The sequence below is a fragment of the Corvus moneduloides genome, chromosome 9 (genome assembly GCF_009650955.1).
Source record: "Corvus moneduloides isolate bCorMon1 chromosome 9, bCorMon1.pri, whole genome shotgun sequence".
Classification (NCBI taxonomy): domain Eukaryota; kingdom Metazoa; phylum Chordata; class Aves; order Passeriformes; family Corvidae; genus Corvus; species Corvus moneduloides.
In genome coordinates this window covers 31,425,763-31,444,644 of record NC_045484.1, presented here as the reverse complement: position 1 = coordinate 31,444,644, position 18,882 = coordinate 31,425,763, and the positions used below count along the sequence as shown (strand labels likewise).

Sequence of the window (18,882 nt, the reverse complement as noted above, 5' to 3'; positions counted from 1 at the left end):
CAGGGAACAATTCCTTCCCAATCTCCCATCCAGCCCTGCCCTCTGGCAGTGGGAAGCCATTCCCTGTGTCCTGTCCCTCCAGGCCTTGTCCCCAGTCCCTCTGCAGCTCTCCTGGAGCCCCTTCAGGCCCTGCCAGGGGCTCTGAGCTCTCCCTGGAGCCTTCTCCTCTCCAGGTGAGCACCCCCAGCTCTGCCAGCCTGGCTCCAGAGCAGAGGGACTCCAGCCCTGCAGCAGCTCCGTGGATTCCTCTGGATTTTTTCCAGCAGCTCGATAACTTCCTTCTGGTGTTATCTCTGCTTCCTTGGAACCTGGAGCCCGGAGCTGTGGCCCGGCAGAGCCGAATGCCGGCTGCAGCAGCAGAGTGAGCAGTCCCTCCCTGCAGGGCGGCTGTTTCCAGGTGCCCTCTGCAGCGGCTCCGCTGGTTTTCCATCCCCGGTGTGTGCCGGTGACTCTCACTGACTCTGCCTTCCCCAGCAGGGTGAAATGAGTCAGCCTGGGAAATCCAACTGTTCTGCTTCCGTCTGAGCCTACGCCAAGCCAAGGAAGGACCCACAGGGAGAGTTTGGGTCCAGCGGTGCTGCTTTAGGAAATCAGATGATGCGCAAAAGGCATCGACGTCTGTATCCTTCAGAGGTTCAGACTGTGGGGTTTTTTAAATATTCTTGTGGCAAGATTAATTCCCCTCTGTTGAGGAAAGGCTCGGTTCTCCGTTGGTTTGAGCAGCAATCAGAGAATCTCCCCTGTGAGATCACCTTTTTGGTTTGTTTCCTATTCACTGAGCTCGGCTCTGCTCCTTAATCCCAGCCCTGCTCCCACGGCTTTCCCGATGCCTTTCTCATGGGATTTGCCCTGGGAAGCTGACATTTGGAAGCTGACACTGACGGGGAGCCTCGTGGGACCCAAACCACCGCTCACATCCTCTGCTCTGAAACCTGCTCCTCAGCCTGGTTTCAGTCTCTGCCACTGAGCTCACCCTGTGCAGGACTCCTCATCCTCATCCTCCTCCCCAAACCCCCCGAAGGCTCGGGGATGGGAGAGGCTCCCCCAGATCCCGCCATTTCGAACGATTATTCCCAGTTTTGTTGTGAGGCTGCTCCAGCTGCTGCTGGTTTTGCCCTGCCACGTTTTCAGGAGGGTTTTGCTGACCCAGGCTCTTCTTTGCAGCTTTGCACGAGCCTTGGTCACAATCTGGGCTTTGATCTCTGCTTGGTGAACTCAGAAATCCCCGAAGGTCTACGGGTGTTACTGAGCTCTGTGAAACCTCCGAGCCTGTAATCCAATTTTAGCCTCTGCAGCGCCTTTATCTGCCACCGAATCTCTCCCACAATTTACTGACAGCCAAACCCTTGCAGAGCTTCCAGCGTAGGGCAGGCTGCTGAGTGCAAACACGGAGTAAAACCCGGCAGCACCAGATTACTCAGAGGACGTCTCTGTGATCTGCTGGCCCTGGTGCTGTTCCCAAAGGGTTCAGGGTGCCTTCGGTCCCAGGGCTTTGCCAGCTGCAGTAATTGGTGCTACCCAGACTCTGTAGAAAAGAAGCAAACGAAGGTCAGGCTGTCAGTTGGTGACTAAGCTGAGCCTAAACCCAGCTCTCTGTGCTGCCAGCCTCAAAGCAGAACAGATTCCACATCCTCCTGCATGGTAATGGCATGAAGGGTTTAACCTTGCCACTCGGATGCACGTTTCATACACAGTTTATTATGTGTGAAGTTTATTTGTTGTTTCTTCGTTCTTCATTTGGTCTAATGTTTTTCCGAGCCCACTTTTTGAAGCAAATCCCACAAGGAGAGTGTCCCTGGCTGATCTCTGGTGGTGGTGGGAACTCCCTGCACCTCGAGCTCAGCCCTGCCACACCCAGCAGACACACCCTGCTCTGACGGGATGGAGCTCAGAGCAGGAGTGGGTGGCTCTGTGTTCTCCAACCCCCCTGGAGCTTTGAACTCTCTGCACCCAATTTCTTACTTCTTTTTAATCTGTTCCGTCCTCCCCTTTGAATGAAAAGACCTTTTTTAGTGAGGTTTTGTTTGGTGATGATGAGACAGCACCGTGGTGCATCTCTGTGGGTCGTGAAAATTGTGGAATTCATTCCCGAGCTGATAAACAGCCTGTGGGAATCACTGCCAACAGTAAAACCAAGCTTAGGAAAAGGGATAGAAAATCCTGATATGAAAAATCAGGGAGGGTGTAATATTTGAGGGAAGGAGGGAACCCTGAGGTGTTAAAATAAATCAGCTGAGAGTGACTTTGTGATTGGGTTCCATCCCTGGAAGTGTTCAAGGCCGGGTTAGATGGGGCTTGGAGCAACCTGGGAGAGTGTTTGGGATCACAGAATCCCAGACTGGTTTGGGTTTGGAGACACCTTAAAGCTCTTTTTATTTCAACCCCCTGCCATGGCAGGGACATTTCCCACTGTCCCAGGCTGCTCCAAGTCCCAATGTCCAGCCTGGCCTTGGGCAATTCCAGGGATCCAGGGGCAGCCACAGCTGCTCTGGGCACCCTGTGCCAGGGCCTCCCCATGTTTATCTCTGCTTGGTGAAGCCCTCTGTATATATTTGTGCCCTTCTCTTTCGTAGCCCAGAGTTACCAGATGCAACCATGGAAAGCAGAAATGTTTCCTTTGGCACCCAGGGATCAGTGGGAGAATTGGCACTGGGAGCTGGGAATGCTCTATCCCTGCCCCACTGCTGGAAAAACAGGATCTGTGCTCCTCTGGCCACTGATCTGTGTGCAGGGATCCCTCCTGTGGCTGGAAATTCACCCAGCAGCTCCCTGACATGCCAGAGCTGCCCTGTTTCCTGGCAAGATGAGCATTCCCTCCCTCGAGATCTGGCAGCTCAGGTGGCAGAGGCAGCATGAGTCTCAGGATGTGGACATGGAAACAAAAGCTGTCCCCACCTCACCCTTGGGCCGCTGAAAGTGTGTGGCTGTTCTTGAACAATTTCCTTCCTGCACCGGCAGCACTCACTAATTTTAGACTCCCTGCCTTGCTGCACTCACACTTCTGTGCGTGTTTGCTGCTTCTGAAGAAGAATCCTGCCCCTCCTTGCCAGGTCACTGCTCCTCTGGAATCACCAGCAGCAGATTCCTGGGGGTATGGAAGGAAAAAAGCCCAGCACACGCGAGGCTGATTTGGAAGTAGTGATGATAAACGACAAAATGAATCCATTTGTGCAACAGCTGATGGAGAAATGCTCACGGTGCCTAGGAAAAATTGAAAAAACATATGATTTGGGAATATTTCGTAAGTCCCAGGAACACCTGTAAATGGTTTCCTGGCTGCTGAAGGAAGGAGACTCCTGTGTTTCACCTTCTGGATGTCGGAAGATCCAAATTCCCGGTCACGTCCCTGAAAAATCCTGTTTTTCTGTGCCCTTCCCACAGGGAGGCTGAGGGGTGGCAAAGCTCTGTGAGATGAGTAATCCCTCACCCAAAGGGCCAGGGAGCGATTCCGAGGGATTTTAAATCAGCCTGGCAGGTGGTGGAGGTTTGCTCCTACCTGAGTGGGTTTTTATCGGGAATGGGAGGAAAATGAAATACAGAAAGGATTCCATGTTCTTGGTGCCCGTGTGTGACACATAAATCCTCCTTGGTGCAGCGTCTGCTCATCAGGAGCAATCCCAAAATATTTTCCACACCCCTGCCAGGATGTCTGAGGGATTGTTTTAACCATTTTAATTGCAATCAGTTCCAGGAATGAAGTGCTCCAAACATTTGGGAATGAAGTGCTCCAAACAGCTCCAAACATTTGGGAATGAAGTGCTCCAAACATTTGACAAGAGGACGATGTTGAGCAGCAATTGAAGATATTGCACCCTGCAGGAATCTCCTGCGTGGCATTCCAGGAATCCAAGTTTTATGGATTTTTGCTCCTGCCAGTGTGAGGTAAGGTTAAATTCAGGATTTACTGGCCCAAGCTTTCCAGGCAGCCACAAGAACCTGCAGTGGAGTAAGAGGGCAAAATTCCAATCTGGAGTTTTGCTCTGGTTCTTCCATTGGAAATCCCAGCTCTGACACTGCCTCGGTCACTGCTCCAGGGTTTTATCCACAATTCCACCTCCTCTCAGAACAACCTTCCCATGCCTTGTGGGAAGCAGGGATTTACATCCACAGACTCCCTGTTCACAGCTCTCAGGCAGGACAGCAGCTCCTCAGGGACCAGCATCTGCTCCGGGACATCGCTGGGCGGCCTCTGCTCCCACGGATTCTCCAGGAAGGGTCCGTGTCCCGCCCGCACTGGGAATGCCTGGCTGCTGTTGAGGATGAGGTTGATCTTGTCCAGCGGACACACCTGGGGCACCCCTCCCTGCTGGTCCCACAGCTGGGGGACAGGGCTGGTGTAGTCCCCGCAGAAGATTCCCAGCTCCGGTTCCGGGCTGGCCGCGGGCGGCTGCTCCTGGTAAATCCCAGCAGCGACGTATCCCAGCTCATTCCCATCGGAGAGCTGCGGTCTGTAGGCACTGAGCTGCTCCTGGCTCGGGCTGCTGGGGGCCACCACGCTCCTTGGGAGCTCCCTGTCCTCGGCCACCTCTGCCCTGGGCTTGCTCCCCGTGTCCGGGCTCCCGTGCTCCTCCTGTGCTGGCACCTCCTCGATTTCCGTAAGTGTGGGATCGCCGGAGGCCAGGAATGGCTCGTGGAGACTGGCACTGGGGAAATCACCCTCGTCCTGGGGAAAAAGTGATGCCTATGGCAATGAACTGGTGAATTTTGTTAGGAGGAGAGCTGTGATTAGAGCTTGGAGCAACCCGGTCTAGGGGAAGATTCCCTGCCCGTGGCAGGGGATGGGATGGGATGGGATGAACCTGACTCAGCTGTGGCCACGGAATACAGAGTAGATGGAATTAAGGTTTAAAAGCCTCAGCTAATCCAGGCTCCCAGACACCTTGCAAATGCCTGGGAAATGATTCTTGAGCAGTTCCCAGTCCCTGAGAGCTCAATCCTCCTCCCATCCACGTTTCTCACAGCTCTGGAGCAAGCTGCCTTCTCCCAGGTAACAAGGAGTATTACCAGAGGAAACGGCCTCAAGTTGTGCCAGGGGAGGTTTTGGTGGGATTTTAGGGAGAATTTCTTTGTGGAAAGGGCTGTCCAGCCCTGGCACAGGGGTGGAGTCCCCAAACCTGGAGGGATTTCAAAGCCACGTGGCACCTGGGGACATGGGGCAGTGGCGGCCTTGGCGCTGCTGGGGGATGGTTGGACTCAATGATCTCAGAAGGGTTTCCAACCTGGACAATTCCACGATTCTGAGAAGCCAAGCTTTAATCTGGAGTGAAGCAAAGCCGGGAGATGTCCCTGCCCTTACCTGCAGTGACTTCACCACGGTGCTGTTCTCCATGTGGGGGAACTCTTCAAACAGCCACTTTGGCAGGAGGGACACAAGGGTGGCCTTAATCCTTCACCAAAAGGAAAAGTCCAATTTATTATTCAGATAGTCCTCATGCAGGATGAAACTGTCCTGGCAGGAGGGGCACATGAAGTGCACCCAGTCTTTGAGGGGGGCTTGGAAACTCTGGGTTCCTCATTCTTGAGTTTCCCCAGATCTGTGTTTATTTGATTTTTTTGGTTGGTCTCTGCCTTACTGTGGAGCACACAAATGTCCTTCATACCACAGCCTGATAAGTGGGTGACACTGCCCTCAGGCTGAGGTGAAAGGGACCCCGTAGTTGACTTTAAAACATCCCAGAAGAAATCTTATGCTTCTTCTACACACCAAGAACACAGAGTAAAAAAAGTGTGACATGGAAATAAGGGAAAAAAAATATGGAGGAGAAGGGAATACCTTTTCCTGACTGATTTTTTAAACATCACAATCGCAAAAAGAACTGCCAGTCCGACCACGCCGAGGCTCAGTCCCAAGAGAGCTCCGATGTCATCATCTGCAAAGGATGGAGAGGCAGGAGGTCATGCCTGGGGCTCAGCCACTCAGTCAGTCACCATTTCCTACCTCAGCTGCCAGAAATGCTGACATGAATTCCTCGGCTCATGTTGGTTTTGCTTTTGGTTTGAGTGCTGCAACAGATCGTAATGTGCAGGATGTGCAAAGCAGAGCAGGCCCTGGTTCTAACTGCGGGGTGGAATCGGTCTCTCGTGTAGGTTGATTTTGTATTTTCCTGGTTTTGGCACCTCCCACTTGGACTGGGCATTGTATTTTAACCTCTTTAGAAAGCAGAACTCAAAGCTTGCATTCCATGGGTGCTGCTCACCCACGAGAGCACCACAGCCTTCCCTCCACGTGGGTCATGAGAGAGTGAAAATGTCCCTTTTTTTGGCTCTGACCTCCCCAAAGTGTCCGGGAGCTCTCAGTTCCCACTGCCAGGTGCTGCTTGGGTTAAACCTCCCACTTATGGCCGGGAGAAAGCCTGGCTTAACAAGGCAGAGCTGCCCTCCTTACCCTGGGACATCTCGCTGTAGGTGCTGCCCAGGAGCGGCTCCTCTGGAGGGACTGGAACAGAGAGGGGGAAACGTCTGTAATTCATTTAGAGAGGGGGAATGTCTGTAAGTCATTTAGAGAGGGCGGAATGTCTGTAATTCATTTAGAGGACAGGGGGTGAACAGAAGCCCTGGTTTGGTGTTATCTTTTCAGAAAAATAAATAACGGTGTAACAAGAAAAATTAAGCTCCCTGAAGTAATGAGTAACTCCAGCTCTGGCTGGGTTCTCCACCACATCCCATTTCTCAGAGATCCAATTAAATGAAATGTTGGTCAACACCTGTCCCCAGCTATAAAACATCCTCCCTGCACGCCCCTCCCCTCAGCACCTGAAATGGGAATTTAGAACCCCTGGGGAGCTCCATCATTTTGCATGAGCACTCCCAGGTTGTTTAACAGGTTTTCCAGAGCAGCTGGGGCTGCCCCTGGATCCCTGGCAGTGTCCAAGGCCAGGCTGGACACTGGGGCTTGGAGCAGTGGAAGGTGTGGCAGGGGTGGCACTGGGTGGGCTTTGAGTCCCTCCCAACCCAAACCACTGTGGGATTCTGTGATCCCAAAGTGCCTGAACCCCACGGGAATGAATTTCCTGATCATTTCTGTGCAGTGAGGGAAGATCCACAGCTGAAGGACCTGCCATGGCAAGAAGCCTCTTTCTGCCAAAACAAGCAGCCGGCTTTGATCCCGGCTGAGTTCAGCAATTCCCTCGGGATCGCTTTTCCTTGACAAACATTTGGTGCCATTGGGTCCTGCCCGGAGGAGAACACCCAACAGCCAGGGCTACCAAGGCAGGAGTGTTTGCTTCCATTTCCTGGGAATAACTGCCCTTCTGCAGCTCAGAGAGGGGCCAGGCAGAGCCACGGAGCTGCTTTGTCGCAGGAGAAGTCTCTGAGCAGCTGCAGATGGCCCATCCCAGGTGGGAGCTGAGGACACCCTCAGGTGTCCCCTCAGGTGTCACCCGCAGGTACCTCTGGCTCTGACAGCCCTTGATGGCCCTGCCCAGCCTCACCTGGCCCCTCCACCCACCCCTGCTCTATTTAAGCCCAGCCCTGGCCCTCAGCCCCCAGTGGGGCTGTGCTGGAGCAGCTCTGGAGGTCAGACCCTGCTCCGCTGCCATGGCCTGGCCTCAGCCCTGCTGAGGACCTGCCCAGCTCTGGAGGACACCCAGAGCCACCCCCAGCGATGGAGGTGACGCTGCTCCTTCGCAAGCTGGCTCGTGCTCTTCTCTGACACCATTTCCAGCACTGAAGCTGCCTGATCCAGCCAAATTCCAAACCGTTCTGTGATTCCCACTCCAGGTAAGGAAGGACAGGCTGTGACAGCCCAGCTGCTCTCTGGAAAAGCTGTTTGCTGTGCTTTGGTTTATCTGGAACAAACAGGAACCTCGCCTTTCTGCCACAGAAAGGGACAGCAGCTCCACTGCTGCATCTGGTGAGGGGAAATGTGGTTCTTGGGTGTTTCAGGTCCATGCGGGCGAGCAAAGACCACCTCGAGCAGGGTTTTACACAAATACTTTGATTAAACCCTTTCTTTTCCCATCCTGCTTTCCTCTGCTCGCTGGGGAGGGTTTATCCTGTTCCCAGAGCTGGCAGGCTGCGGGGAGGAGCAGCAGCTTTTCCCCCGGGCAGGCTCACCTCGGCCGGAGCTGGGGTTGCTGATCCCGTCGGGATACACCGCGTACAGGGACACGCTGAGGGGAGCTCCCGCCGCTGCCTCTGCTGGGAAAAGCCAGATTTGCCTTCAAAAACCTGTTTTTCTCTGCTGGGCAGGCTCTAGGCTCGGTCAGGGGCTTGCTGCTGAGTGGTGGAAGCAGATGGATTGGCCTTTGTTGGTCTGGGGTTGTTCCTGGCCTGGCAGCTCACTTCATTTTCTTTCTGTCTCCATCTTCTCCTTTCCCTGAGATCTTCACCCAGGGAACCAAATCCCACTGACTGCCCTCAAATCTCCAATTCCTCCCCTCCTCCTTTTTTCTTCTCTTCACAGCCCCACTCCCCAAAAACAAGTGGGCTCAAATTCAAATGAAGCTGCCTTTATGATCTAATTTGGATTTATAATCTAATTCAGATTTATGGTGTCCTGATGAGCTGTCCCAAGCAGAAGAGGGATTCCTGGGATGTCCTACCTTGGATGTAGGTGTGTGTTTCCTGGTGTGGGACCTTCTCCCAGAAGTACTGCTCCTCCTGGTGCTGCTGGGAGCTGGAAACCCACTCCAGTATGAACCAGAGCAGGGGTCTCTGGCTGTGCTGGGGTGGCTGCCACTGAACCAGGACCCTGCTCTGGTTCTCAGGCTTCACCTCCACGGCCTCTGGTGCTGGGAATTCTGTGGAGAATGAGGGAAAGGGGGGCTGTCACCCCAACCTCGTCCTTGGGGCCTGGGAAGGGTCAGCCAGGCCCAGGAAAAGCGTGGCTTTCCTGGAAGTGTTCATGAACTGAAGGGTGAGCAGGAAATTAGAGAGTGTTGTGGGTTTATATATAGACACACAAAATACACATAAAAATCCAGCTTTATGTATTGATCTGTATTTCATAGAATTATTTAGGTTGGAAAAGACCTTAAAGATCAAGGCCACCACTGCCCCGTGTCCCCAACTGCCACATCCACAGGGCTTGGGAATCCCTCCAGGGATGGGGACTCAGCATTGCCCTGGGCAGCTGTGCCAGGGATGGACAACTGCTTCCATGAAGAAATTTTCCATCATATCCACCCTGAGCCTCCCCTGGCCCAGCCTGAGGCTGTTCCCTCTCCTCCTGTCCCTGTTCCCTGCGAGCAGAGCCCGACCCCCCCGGCTGCCCCCTCCTGTCAGGGACTTGTGCAGAGCCACAAGGTCCCCCCTGAGCTTCCTTTGCTCCAGCCTGAGCCCCTTTCCCAGCTCCCTCAGGAATTCTCCAGCCCCTTCCCAGCTCCATTCCCTTCCCTGGACATGCTCCAGCCCCTCCATGCCCTTCTTGGAGTGGTGATCCCAGAGCTGTCCCCAGGACTGGAGGAGCCCCAGCAGCGCCAGCACAGGGTACAGGCATTGCCCTGGGGCCCTCCTGGCCAGCTGTGCTCATGTCCAGCCAGATGTAGATCTCTGTGAATCCCAAAAAACACATCATCAGCTCTGTCATGTCCCTGAAATCTTCACCTGTCATGTCTTACCAGAAACGTGCACGGTTCTGATAAACATGAGAGCTTAGAGAGTTTTTTCCACCTTATTTCTCTTCAGTTTCTTTTTACTCATGTATTTGTCCTCAGCTTGAATGGGACTTTCCCCTCCCATTGCTCATTCAAAGAGACATTTTTCAGAACTAGGCAAGTGTGGTTGTGGGGAAAACCACAGCCCATGGGCACATGGAGCATGAGGTGGTCCTAAAAGGATTTTAAAAGGATTTTTTCTTTCCTTCCTCTTCAGTTTGCGTGGACCCAGCTCACAGTGGGGGCTGGCAGAGCTGCAGGAGCTGTTTTGGGGGGCAGGGAGCGGAGGAGCAGCCTTGTACCCTTTGCTTTGCCCGCCAACATGGACAGGGCAAACTCATTTTTAAATTTGTTGCTGCAGCCTTAGGAGATCAAGGAATGAGATGCCAGGGCCTAAAGGGGCTCCAGGAGAGCTGCAGAGGGACTGGGAACAAGGCATGGAGGGACAGGACACAGGGAATGGCTTCCCAGTGCCAGAGGGCAGGGCTGGATGGGAGATTGGGAAGGAATTGTTCCCTGGGAGGGTGGGCAGGCCCTGGCACAGGGTGCCCAGAGCAGCTGGGGCTGCCCCTGGATCCCTGGCAGTGCCCAAGGCCAGGATGGACATTGGGGCTTGGAGCAGCCTGGGACAGTGGGAGGTGTCTGTGTCCACGGAACAGTGAAACGAGATGGGCTTTAGGATCTCCCTCAACCCAGACCATTCCAGAATTCCATGATTCCATGTGCAGCCGTGGAGCATCTCCAGGGGATGCTGACTTGCCTGGAGGATGTTGTGCTCCCTCGGTGGAGCGGGCAGAGCTCTGCCGGGGCTTTCCCCTTGCACATTCCAGCATTTCCCCCACAATCCGGATAACATCCAGTCCCTGTAACTGGCACGTGTGGGATCCTACCTTCCTGACCCGCGCCCCGGTTTAGGGGGATGCTGGCGGGGCTGGAAGCCCCTTTGGAGTTGTGAGCGGTGACGAGGAGGGCGCGGGCTCCCGGCGGCACCAGGACAGCGCACTCGGTGCCGGAGGTGCGGCAGAGCGTCCCCGTTCCCTCGGCACCCTCGGCGGACACGGCATAGCCCAGGATCCTCCCGCGGGCATCCCGGGCTGGCAGCGGCTGGGAGGGGCGAGACGGACAGAGATTTGTGGGGTCTGACCCCGAGACACGCGGTCAGGACAGCTGTCCCCTCGGCTGGGGGACACATTTTACAAGGACGGAGAGATTTGGCTCCAAGCTGGGCTGGCATTTTCCTCCCGGCCCCTCTCCTCAGGGAGGGCGGCACCTCCGGCTGCTCGGGGAGGAGCAGCAGAGCCAAAAATTCGGAGGCAGCCCCAAAGCACCTTACCTTGATCAAGACCGTCACCTCGCGGCTGCCGTTGGGCAGCGCCGGGCCCAGGCGCCGCCACACCCCGGGAGCGGCGGCGGGGGCTGCGGGAGGAGGGGGACACGGTGAGACACCGGAGCGGACCCGGGGCTCCCGCACACCCGCAGCCCTCCGGGAAGCCCCTCCCGGCCGCCGGATCTGCGGCTGGGAGAGGAAACAGCGCAGATGGAAAGCACGGGCGGGCGCCGCTTTTTGGGATGAGGACATCCCCGGTTCCCCGCTGCCACCGGGGTGCGAGGGCAGCGCTCCTCGGGCATCCCGGGGTCGCTGAGCCGGCCGTGCCTAGGCTCATCCTGGGGTCGGAAGCTGGCATGGATGGGGGCAGCTGCCTCAGGGTGACAGGGATTTGTCACGACACAGCGACTGATGCGATTTTTCCACCCGGGGGAGCAAGCAAGCCACTAAAGATCATGGAATTTGTTAGGCCGGAAAAGCCCTCTGGGACCACCGAGCCCAACCATTCCCCGGCACTGCCCAGGCCACCACTGCCCCGTGTCCCCAAAGTGCCACATCCACAGGGCTTTGAAATCCCTCCGGCGTGGGCACCCCGGGCAGCGGTGACAAACGCCACACACGGGTGGCACCGCGGCTGAGCCCACCTGCCTCGGGGGTGCTGTAGAGGAAGGGGGGGCTCCAGGCGCTCCAGGGGCTGTGGGCGGTGCTGAGCCGGCACCTGACCTGGAACACGAACTGGGTGTCGCTCTGCAGCTCGTGCTGCCAGCGGGGGCCCTCCTGTGCCACGCTGTGGCCCAGCTCCACCTGCAAGGCAAGCACGGGGAGCTGGGGCAGCGGGACCCCCACTGCCACCGCCTCCCTCGTCCCCACGGGCAGGGATGGGCAGGAGCCACCCTGTCCCCTCAGTGCCACACTGCGGGGCACAGCCAGAGCCCCCAGCCGGCTGCCACGCTGGGATTCTGCCAGCGCGGAGATTTTGGGGGCTCCTGTGGGAGCGGGGATCCAGGCTCAGCCCCTGCCGGCACCAGGGGTGTTTCCGAAGGGGCTCAGGTGGAGCTGTTCCAGTGTAGTTTTGTTTGGGGTGTGCGTTGAGCATCCCGGAGGATTTTGTGCCTTGTCCTTGCCGAGCAGGACATTTGGAAATATTTGGAATTCTGTGCCTTTGCTTAAAAGGCTGAGACAGCCCTGCCCACGAGGCCGTCTCCTCTCTCAGGTGGCATCAGCTCTCCCGCCCCCCCAAAGTGGGGGCTGCCTGTGGCCGGGGGTGCTCATTCCCCACCAGCACTGGAGAAAAGGGGTGAGTTTTGAATGACCCCAAATATTCCCATTGCCCACGGGGGTCCCCAGCGGGAACGGGACTTGCACCTCTTTAACGGGGGCAGGTTGTGCGTGTGGGGGGAGGTCTGGGGGGTCCCGGGGGTCTCACATGCCACGTTGGGGTGCCCGTGGCTCTGTGCCTCTCCTCACAGTGCACGTTCTGCAGCTGTGTCCGGCTCCTCCAGCGGGTGGTGGTGCTGGGAGGGGACGTCTCTGTCGTCTCGGCGCCGATGACCACGGGCAGGGCGGGGACCACTGTGGGGAGAGACGGGAATGGGTGGGGTGAGGGCTGTCCTTGTGCTCAGGGGGGTCCCCAAAGTGACACTGCAGGGCAGTGTAGGTGGCCATGCACAGCCCCAGCACACGCCGTGCTGCTCGTGGATGGATGGATGGATGGAAGGAGGGAAGGACGGACATACCGAGCTCCTGCAGGCTGAGGTGCCGAGGGGCCGAGCGGGCAGTGCCCAGCGCGTTGCTGGCCTGCACCCACACCGAGTAGTGGCTCGCATTGTGCAGCTCTCTCAGCAGCACAGGTGAGTCTGCAGGGAAGGTCTTTTCTTCCTCCTCATCCTCATCATCCGCCAGCCTGGGAAGCAGAAGGCAGCCCCATCAGTGCCCATCCCAGCACCACACACCCGCTGGCCCGGCCACCCCGGCTCCTGAGGTGTCACAGCTCATGACCAGGGCATGGCCATCCCCCAAACCGGGGTTTGTCACCCCTAAAGCAAACTGGAAAGTCATTCCCTTCTGTTCTGACACCCCTGCTGTTTTCCCGGTGGGAAGGGAACTTTCTCCTTCCTTTCTGGCTGTGTGGTTCAGTTTGGTCCCAAGCGAATTTAGGCAGGAGCTTTATCTCTTCACAAAGCCTCCATATGATAGGATTTAATGTCTTGAAAACTGAGTCAGGATAACTGAGAGCCTGCCAGGCTGGTGCCATGGGGATTCAGTGGTAAGGAGCATCCGGGGATGGGGTGTGGCATGCCAGGCTGGTGCCATGGGGACTTTGGGGACAGGGAGCATCCCAGGGTGGGACTGTGGCACGGCACGCAGCAGCCAGCACCTCAGCTTCAGCTTCAGGCTGGCCTTGCAGTTTTGGGTTTTGGGCAGCGTTATGTTCACCCTCTCTATCTTGGAGAGAATCCAAGAAGCTGGACACTGCTGCTTCCATGTGGCAGGCGCGATGGAACGTGTGCCGGGTCACCGACAGAGCTCTGACCTGCGGAACGCACCCCGCGGGGAACGCGCGGTTCTCGGGCAGGAGGTGGCAAAACGTGAGCTGTGGGAAGTGGAAGTGGAGCACGGCAGCTCCGCTGCCACCCGGGGCTGCCACCCGGGGCTGCCACCCTCCCGCGCCCCCTCCCAGCCGCGCTGCCCCGGGGCCTCACCTGCGCAGGTGGAGGCTGTGCCGGGTGGGCAGGTGGGTGTCCCGTCCTGCATCCCAGGCGCACTGCAGGCACTCCGAGCCCTCGGCGATGGCGCAGCTCAGGTTGCCGGGGGGGTCCGGAGGGTCTGCGGGGGGGAGGCCGGGTGAGGGCTCGGACACCCCGGGAGGAGCCAAACGCCACCCCCTCGGAGCTTGGCACGGGCTGGGGGCACGGGGGTACTCACAGCCGGCCCGGACCTCCGCGCCGCACACCAGGCGGTGCCTGTGGTTGCTGGCACAGAGGGAGAAACAGGCGACGGTCGCGAAGGGCATCCGGAAATCGCGCAGGCGGAGCCGCACGGTGCTGCCGTCCAGGACCAGCGGGGTCTCCTCAGTGCGGCTGTAGTTGAGGAGGATGAGGAGCTGGGCCGAGGGACAGTCCAGGGCGGACCGGCAGGTGATGGAGATGTCGGAGCCCATCCGCACCACCGGCGCGGGCTCGATCCAGACGTGTCCCCTGCACTCGATGGTTGCAACACCTGCGCCAAAGCGGGTGGGCTCGGGGGGTGTCCCATGGGAGGAGGGGGTGCCCGTGGGCTGCGCTGCTCGGCAGGGAGCTGCTCTGCATCTGGAGCCTGCAGCGAGGGGATTACACCCCGGCCCGGCCACCTGGCACCCCACTGGGGATAAACCAGGGGTCACGAGTGATGCCGGGGAGAAATTGTTCCCTGGGAGGGTGGGCAGGCCCTGGCACAGGGTGCCCAGAGAAGCTGTGGCTGCCCCTGGATCCCTGGCAGTGTCCAAGGCCAGGCTGGATAGGATTTGGAGCAGCCTGGGATAGCAGAAGGTGTCCCTGCCCAGGGCTGGATGAGCCCCGAGGTCTCTCCCAGCCCAAACCAGGCTGTGGCTCTGTGCTGAGCTCCCCGTCTGCAGCAGCACCCTGGCCCCCGGTGACTCATCCTGGCACATCAGAAACAGCCAGATTCGCCAGTTTCACCAATTTTAGGCATTGCTCTAATGTTCAAATGACTGCAGGGAAATAACCTGCATTCTCAAGAGCTCTGATCCCCAAGATTAGGGCGGCGGAGGCGCTGCCCTTCCCTATCAGATGAAGCTCTGCAGCAGCCCCAGCTCACAGGCGCTATCAGGCTCCATCTGCCCTTCCTGGAAAGGGCACAACTGCACAGGGGCTACAAGGAGCCTGAAAATAGCCCTGGGAGCCTGGTTATGGCTCTGGGAGCCTGGATGTAACCCCGTTCCAAGGATGTGAGCAGGAGCTGTATGTAACCCCGTTCCAAGGAGCTGCAGGCCGTGGGATCCCCCCCCTGCAATGCTCCCCCCAAACCCCACAGCTCTGTGATTGTCCAGTTCCCACTCTAAACCCCCTGCAGGCCCAGGGCACTGCTCTGGTGTCACGAGGTGGCCGTGCTGAGCCCTGTCACCGTCACTCACCTTGGCACAGGCAGCAGAGCAGGACGTGGAGCACCAAAGCCTCGCCGGACCCTGCCATGGCCTGCACTGCGGCCGCTGCCCGCGCATGGCATAGTCTGGGGGATAAAAAATGCTGAAGCAAATCCTCCTGGAAACCAGCTCCAGCACAGGCAGGAGGACAGGGAGGGGAGGGGAGAAGGCAGCGAGGATTTGTGACAGGGAAATCTGAGCAGCCTTCCCTTGAGGAAATGGATTTGGTGGGGCAGGGGGTGCTGCCCCTCTGCTCAGACCCATCCCGAGTGTTGGCTCCGAGGCTGGGATGCCACAGATCAGGAGAGACATGGACACTCTGGAATGAGTCCACCAGAGGTGCCTGAGGGTCAGGAGCGCCTGAGAAGTGTGGAAGGGTTGGGAGAGCTGCTCAGCCTGGAGAAGAGGGGGCTCAGGGGGGCAGATCCTTGCGAATGGATGTGTGATGGGGAAGTAAAGATGAGGGAGCCAAACTCCTCCCAGTGCTGCCCAGGGACACACAGGTGGCAATGGGCTCCCACTGGAAGTCAAGGAATCCCAGCTAAATGTAAGAAAAAGCTCTTTAAAGGTGGCCAGAGTGGGGCTGCTGCCCTGAGGGCTTATCCCACAGTCTCCATCCCTGGGGGTGCTCAGACACGGTTTTATGGGATGGAAATTTCCTGCTTCCATAAGATCTTTCCCTCAGGTCCTGCCCAGGCTGAGCAATGGCTCTGCCCAGAAGTGACCCCCTGAGACAGCCCCAAAACCCCAGGCCAGGGCTTCCCACCTGTCCCCAAGGAGCCACCCTTGTCCCTGCACCCCACAGTTGCTTAAATTCTTCCCTGCTCCCTTTGCCTCTCTCCACAGCCTCCTTGGAAGCATTCCCACAATCCAGGAAAGAAAGCCCAGCCCCACCAGCCTCGTGGGACTTGGGCTGTGGGGCTGGGAGGGCTTTGCAGCAACCAAGGCACAGATGGGTGAGGTGCAGGGAAATGCAGCTCCCGGGGGGAATTTCCTCTTTTCCAAGACAAGCGTCCTCCTGGAAGCAGCCAGCATGGCACCCCCCAGCCCCTGGAGCTGGGGTGACTCCAGCCTCCCCACAAGCCTGTCTGGGGGTGGGAGATGGGCACAGAGCAGCCCTGAACCAGCCCTGACACCCCCATTCACCTGCCCGGGGCTGAACACCCAGCAAAGCCCCACACACCATCATTTTCTTTCCCCATGCAATACCTGCAGTCAGGAAGGGCGAGTTTCCCCTGCAGGGAGGCCAGAGTCCACAGTAAAAGCTTCAAAATGCTGTTTTTCAACCCAAACCAGGCCACCAGCAAGAGCGAGTGCTTCGTTGTTTCTCGTGCGGGATGAGGTGACCTGGTTTGGTTTTGGGGCTGCTCAAGTGCTCATCACGAGTGAGTCAAATTTCAAGTGCCTCCCTATTACCTGACCTACAAAGAGAAGCTGTCGGTTCCCAAGTGCCCACGAACCTTCTGCAAGTCAGAGCAAATGAAAAAATGCAATTTGAGTCCTAAGAGAAGAGCTCAAAACTCTCAATCTGCCCAGCTCTCCGGGGGATTGCAGGCTCTGCCTCCTCTGGGAATCACATTCGTGTTTTTATTCCAATTTAGAGGCGTCTGTAAACTCCAGAGCCAAAGGAATGAGACCGTTTGGAGATGCTGGGCTTTGATCTCATCTCTGGTAAAGTCTCCTCGTGCATTAGGCTAAAGAAACGTGAATTCAATAAAGAAGGGAAAAGCTGCTCCATGGTGCCAACCCAAACCACACGGAATCTCCACCGGCGGCTGTGCCAGGAGCGGATAAACACCGGAGCAGCAGGTGAGGAGCAGGAGCTGGGGTATTTTGGGGTTAAATGCGGGGGGCTGGAAGCTGGGAAAAGCAGGGGTTCCTTACCTTGGCAGTCCTCAGGACATGTGGCACCGGGAGCCTCCTCCTGCCGCTGTGGCCGGAGCTGCCGAGCATCGGCAGCGAGGGCAGTGTGGGGCTGACCTACATAGAGCACCGGAGTTTCTTTTCCAGTCTGAGTCAGCCCGTGGGGAAACCCGGCATCCCTTAGAGGAGCAGCCTCGGGGGAAGGGGCGTCTTAAAGTTCTGGCAGGATTTGGAACCCATCCCGAACGGATCGTTACGGTCTCGCCGCTGGGTGTGAGGCGGGAGCGCTGGCGGAGAGTCCCGGCTGCTGTCGCGGAAAGAACATTTTCCTGCCGATCCCAGAGGCATGGAATGGAAAGTCCTTAAGGAGCGGGGTTGTTCTCACCAGCACTGAGTGTCACCCCCTGTGCTTGTGCTGGTCCCCAGCTCCTCCCAGGATGTTACAGGCAGGGCTGGGAGGTCCAAGGCTCCAGGGATGCTCCGGCGCTCTCCATCCCGCCGGCTCCCTCTGCTGCTCCCAAACTCCGGCTCTGCAGAGCCCGGGGCTTCCTTTTTCGTGTCGGTTGAGGAGTTAAACCTCAAAAACAGTGTTAACCTCATTAGACAGTGCAACCACAGGAAACCCCGCACTGCTCCTGCCTCTGCCTCGCAGGAGGAAATGTTGGGGAGCAGAATTCACCCCCCCGGGGCAAGGCAGAGCCTCCCTCTGCCAGCAAGCCCTGACTGCTCCGGGTTTTGGCTGATCCACGGGGACTTTTGTGAAAGTGAGAGCAAGAGGCTGCCGGCGCCACGGGGTGAAACCTCGCTGGGTGGTGTGGTTATGTAACGTATATGATGTATGGAACCTGTGTGGTTATAGGAACGGGTCGGTTTGTGCAGTTACACACACCCTGAGCAGGACTGCGAGGGTTTCAGTGGGAATTTTAGTTTGGGGATGTCCTGGGAGCGTTTAATGCGCGGGGCCAGGGCTGCACAGCTGGCGCTGGGGCAGCATGGCGAGCGTGCACATCTGCAGCCAGCTCATCCCGTCTGGCCAAGGGCAAGCACATCTGGGCCCGGGTGGCACATCTGGAGCCAGGGCAGCACATCTGGAGCCAGGGCAGCACATCTGGAGCTGGCACAGTGCGGTGGGATGTGGAGCTGCCCCAGGACAGGTGCCAGAGCCCCTCGGAGCTGCTGGCCCCTGCATTTCCCAGGCCCCGGCTGCCGTTTGGCTGAGATGTCCTTACCTCTTCCTGAGCACTGCGAGCTGCAGCTCAGAGCCCCGCGGGCAGCAGGGGAGCAGAGCCAGGGCTCACACCGGGCTCTTTCCTGCAGATTTCTCTTTCCCGTGCTCAGGAATCTCAGCTGCTGTCGCCTTCCTCTGGGGCAGCTACACTGCCCCGGCCTTCCAACCCCCATCGTGTTTGGGGTTCTCTGAGGTTTGTTCAGAAATTCCTCAGAGCCTGATGGAAACTGAGGACAGGGATAGACGGGTTCAGGGAGAAATTCCTCCCTGGGAGGGTGGGGAGGCCCTGGCGCAGGGTGCCGGAGAAGCTGTGGCTGCCCCTGGATCGCTGGAAGTGTCGAAGGCCAGGCTGGACGGGGCTTGGAGCAGCCTGGGATAGCACAAGGTGGAACAAGATGAGGTTTCTGCTCCCCGCCGACCCGAACGATTCCAGGATTCCGTGATCCTGTCTCCAGAGGTGGAAACGCCTCTCCAGCATTTGGGTGCCCTGCAGAGAGTCCCTCCCGAGGCCGCCACAGCCCAGCAGGTTCCCCCAGCACAGCCTTGGGATCCAGTGCTCCCCAGCCTGGCCCAGGGGTGGGGTCAGCTCCCTTCCCCCCCAGCAGCACCCAGGTTTGGGGGCACCGTGAGCCCTCCCCGGGCTGTGCCGTGCTTTCCCCGCCGCCCCCGCGCAGCCGATAGGATCTCCCGGGCACTTCCTCGCCGTGCCGGCGCTGCCCCCGCGCCA

At 57.9% G+C, this 18,882-nt stretch overlaps 1 protein-coding gene across 6 annotated transcripts; it reads right to left on the bottom strand.

Moving 5' to 3' along the window:
- Window positions 1-1,694: 1,694 nt before the first annotated feature.
- Window positions 1,695-18,466, bottom strand: IL23R (interleukin 23 receptor). Of its 6 annotated transcripts, none has more exons than XR_004241732.1 (17): window positions 16,949-18,464; window positions 16,274-16,485; window positions 15,056-15,150; window positions 13,849-14,142; window positions 13,626-13,749; window positions 12,660-12,826; window positions 12,350-12,495; window positions 11,568-11,727; window positions 10,930-11,012; window positions 10,487-10,700; window positions 8,544-8,741; window positions 8,056-8,139; window positions 6,386-6,436; window positions 5,774-5,870; window positions 5,297-5,387; window positions 3,308-4,663; window positions 1,695-3,201 (listed from the first exon to the last, which is right to left on the bottom strand). XR_004241732.1 is itself a non-coding variant. In XM_032117628.1 (17 exons), the coding sequence occupies exons 4-17, from the start codon at window positions 15,111-15,113 to the stop codon at window positions 4,061-4,063; spliced, it is 2,370 nt and encodes a 789-aa protein (XP_031973519.1). In that variant the 5' UTR covers window positions 15,114-15,150; window positions 16,274-16,485; window positions 16,949-17,234; window positions 17,313-18,464; the 3' UTR covers window positions 1,695-4,060. The 6 variants fall into 6 exon arrangements, 5 of the variants coding, with proteins under 5 accessions (XP_031973519.1, XP_031973520.1, XP_031973521.1 ...); XM_032117628.1 differs by having other exon boundaries at window positions 1,695-4,663; window positions 16,949-17,234; window positions 17,313-18,464; XM_032117629.1 differs by having other exon boundaries at window positions 1,695-4,663; window positions 16,949-17,231; window positions 17,313-18,464.
- Between the last annotated feature and the right edge of the window lie 416 nt (window positions 18,467-18,882).

What these genes read in the sequence shown, in the direction of transcription:
- IL23R (XM_032117627.1), bottom strand. Translation starts at nt 15,113, where the DNA reads ATGGCAGGGTCCGGCGAGGCTTTGGTGCTCCACGTCCTGCTCTGCTGC. An exon ending in CGGGCACCCCAACGTGGCAT is followed by an intron (nt 11,728 to 12,349) that starts GTGAGACCCCCG and finishes CTTGCCTTGCAG; the next exon opens with GTGGAGCTGGGCCACAGCGT. An exon ending in AACACACACCTACATCCAAG is followed by an intron (nt 8,140 to 8,543) that starts GTAGGACATCCC and finishes GGCTTTTCCCAG; the next exon opens with CAGAGGCAGCGGCGGGAGCT.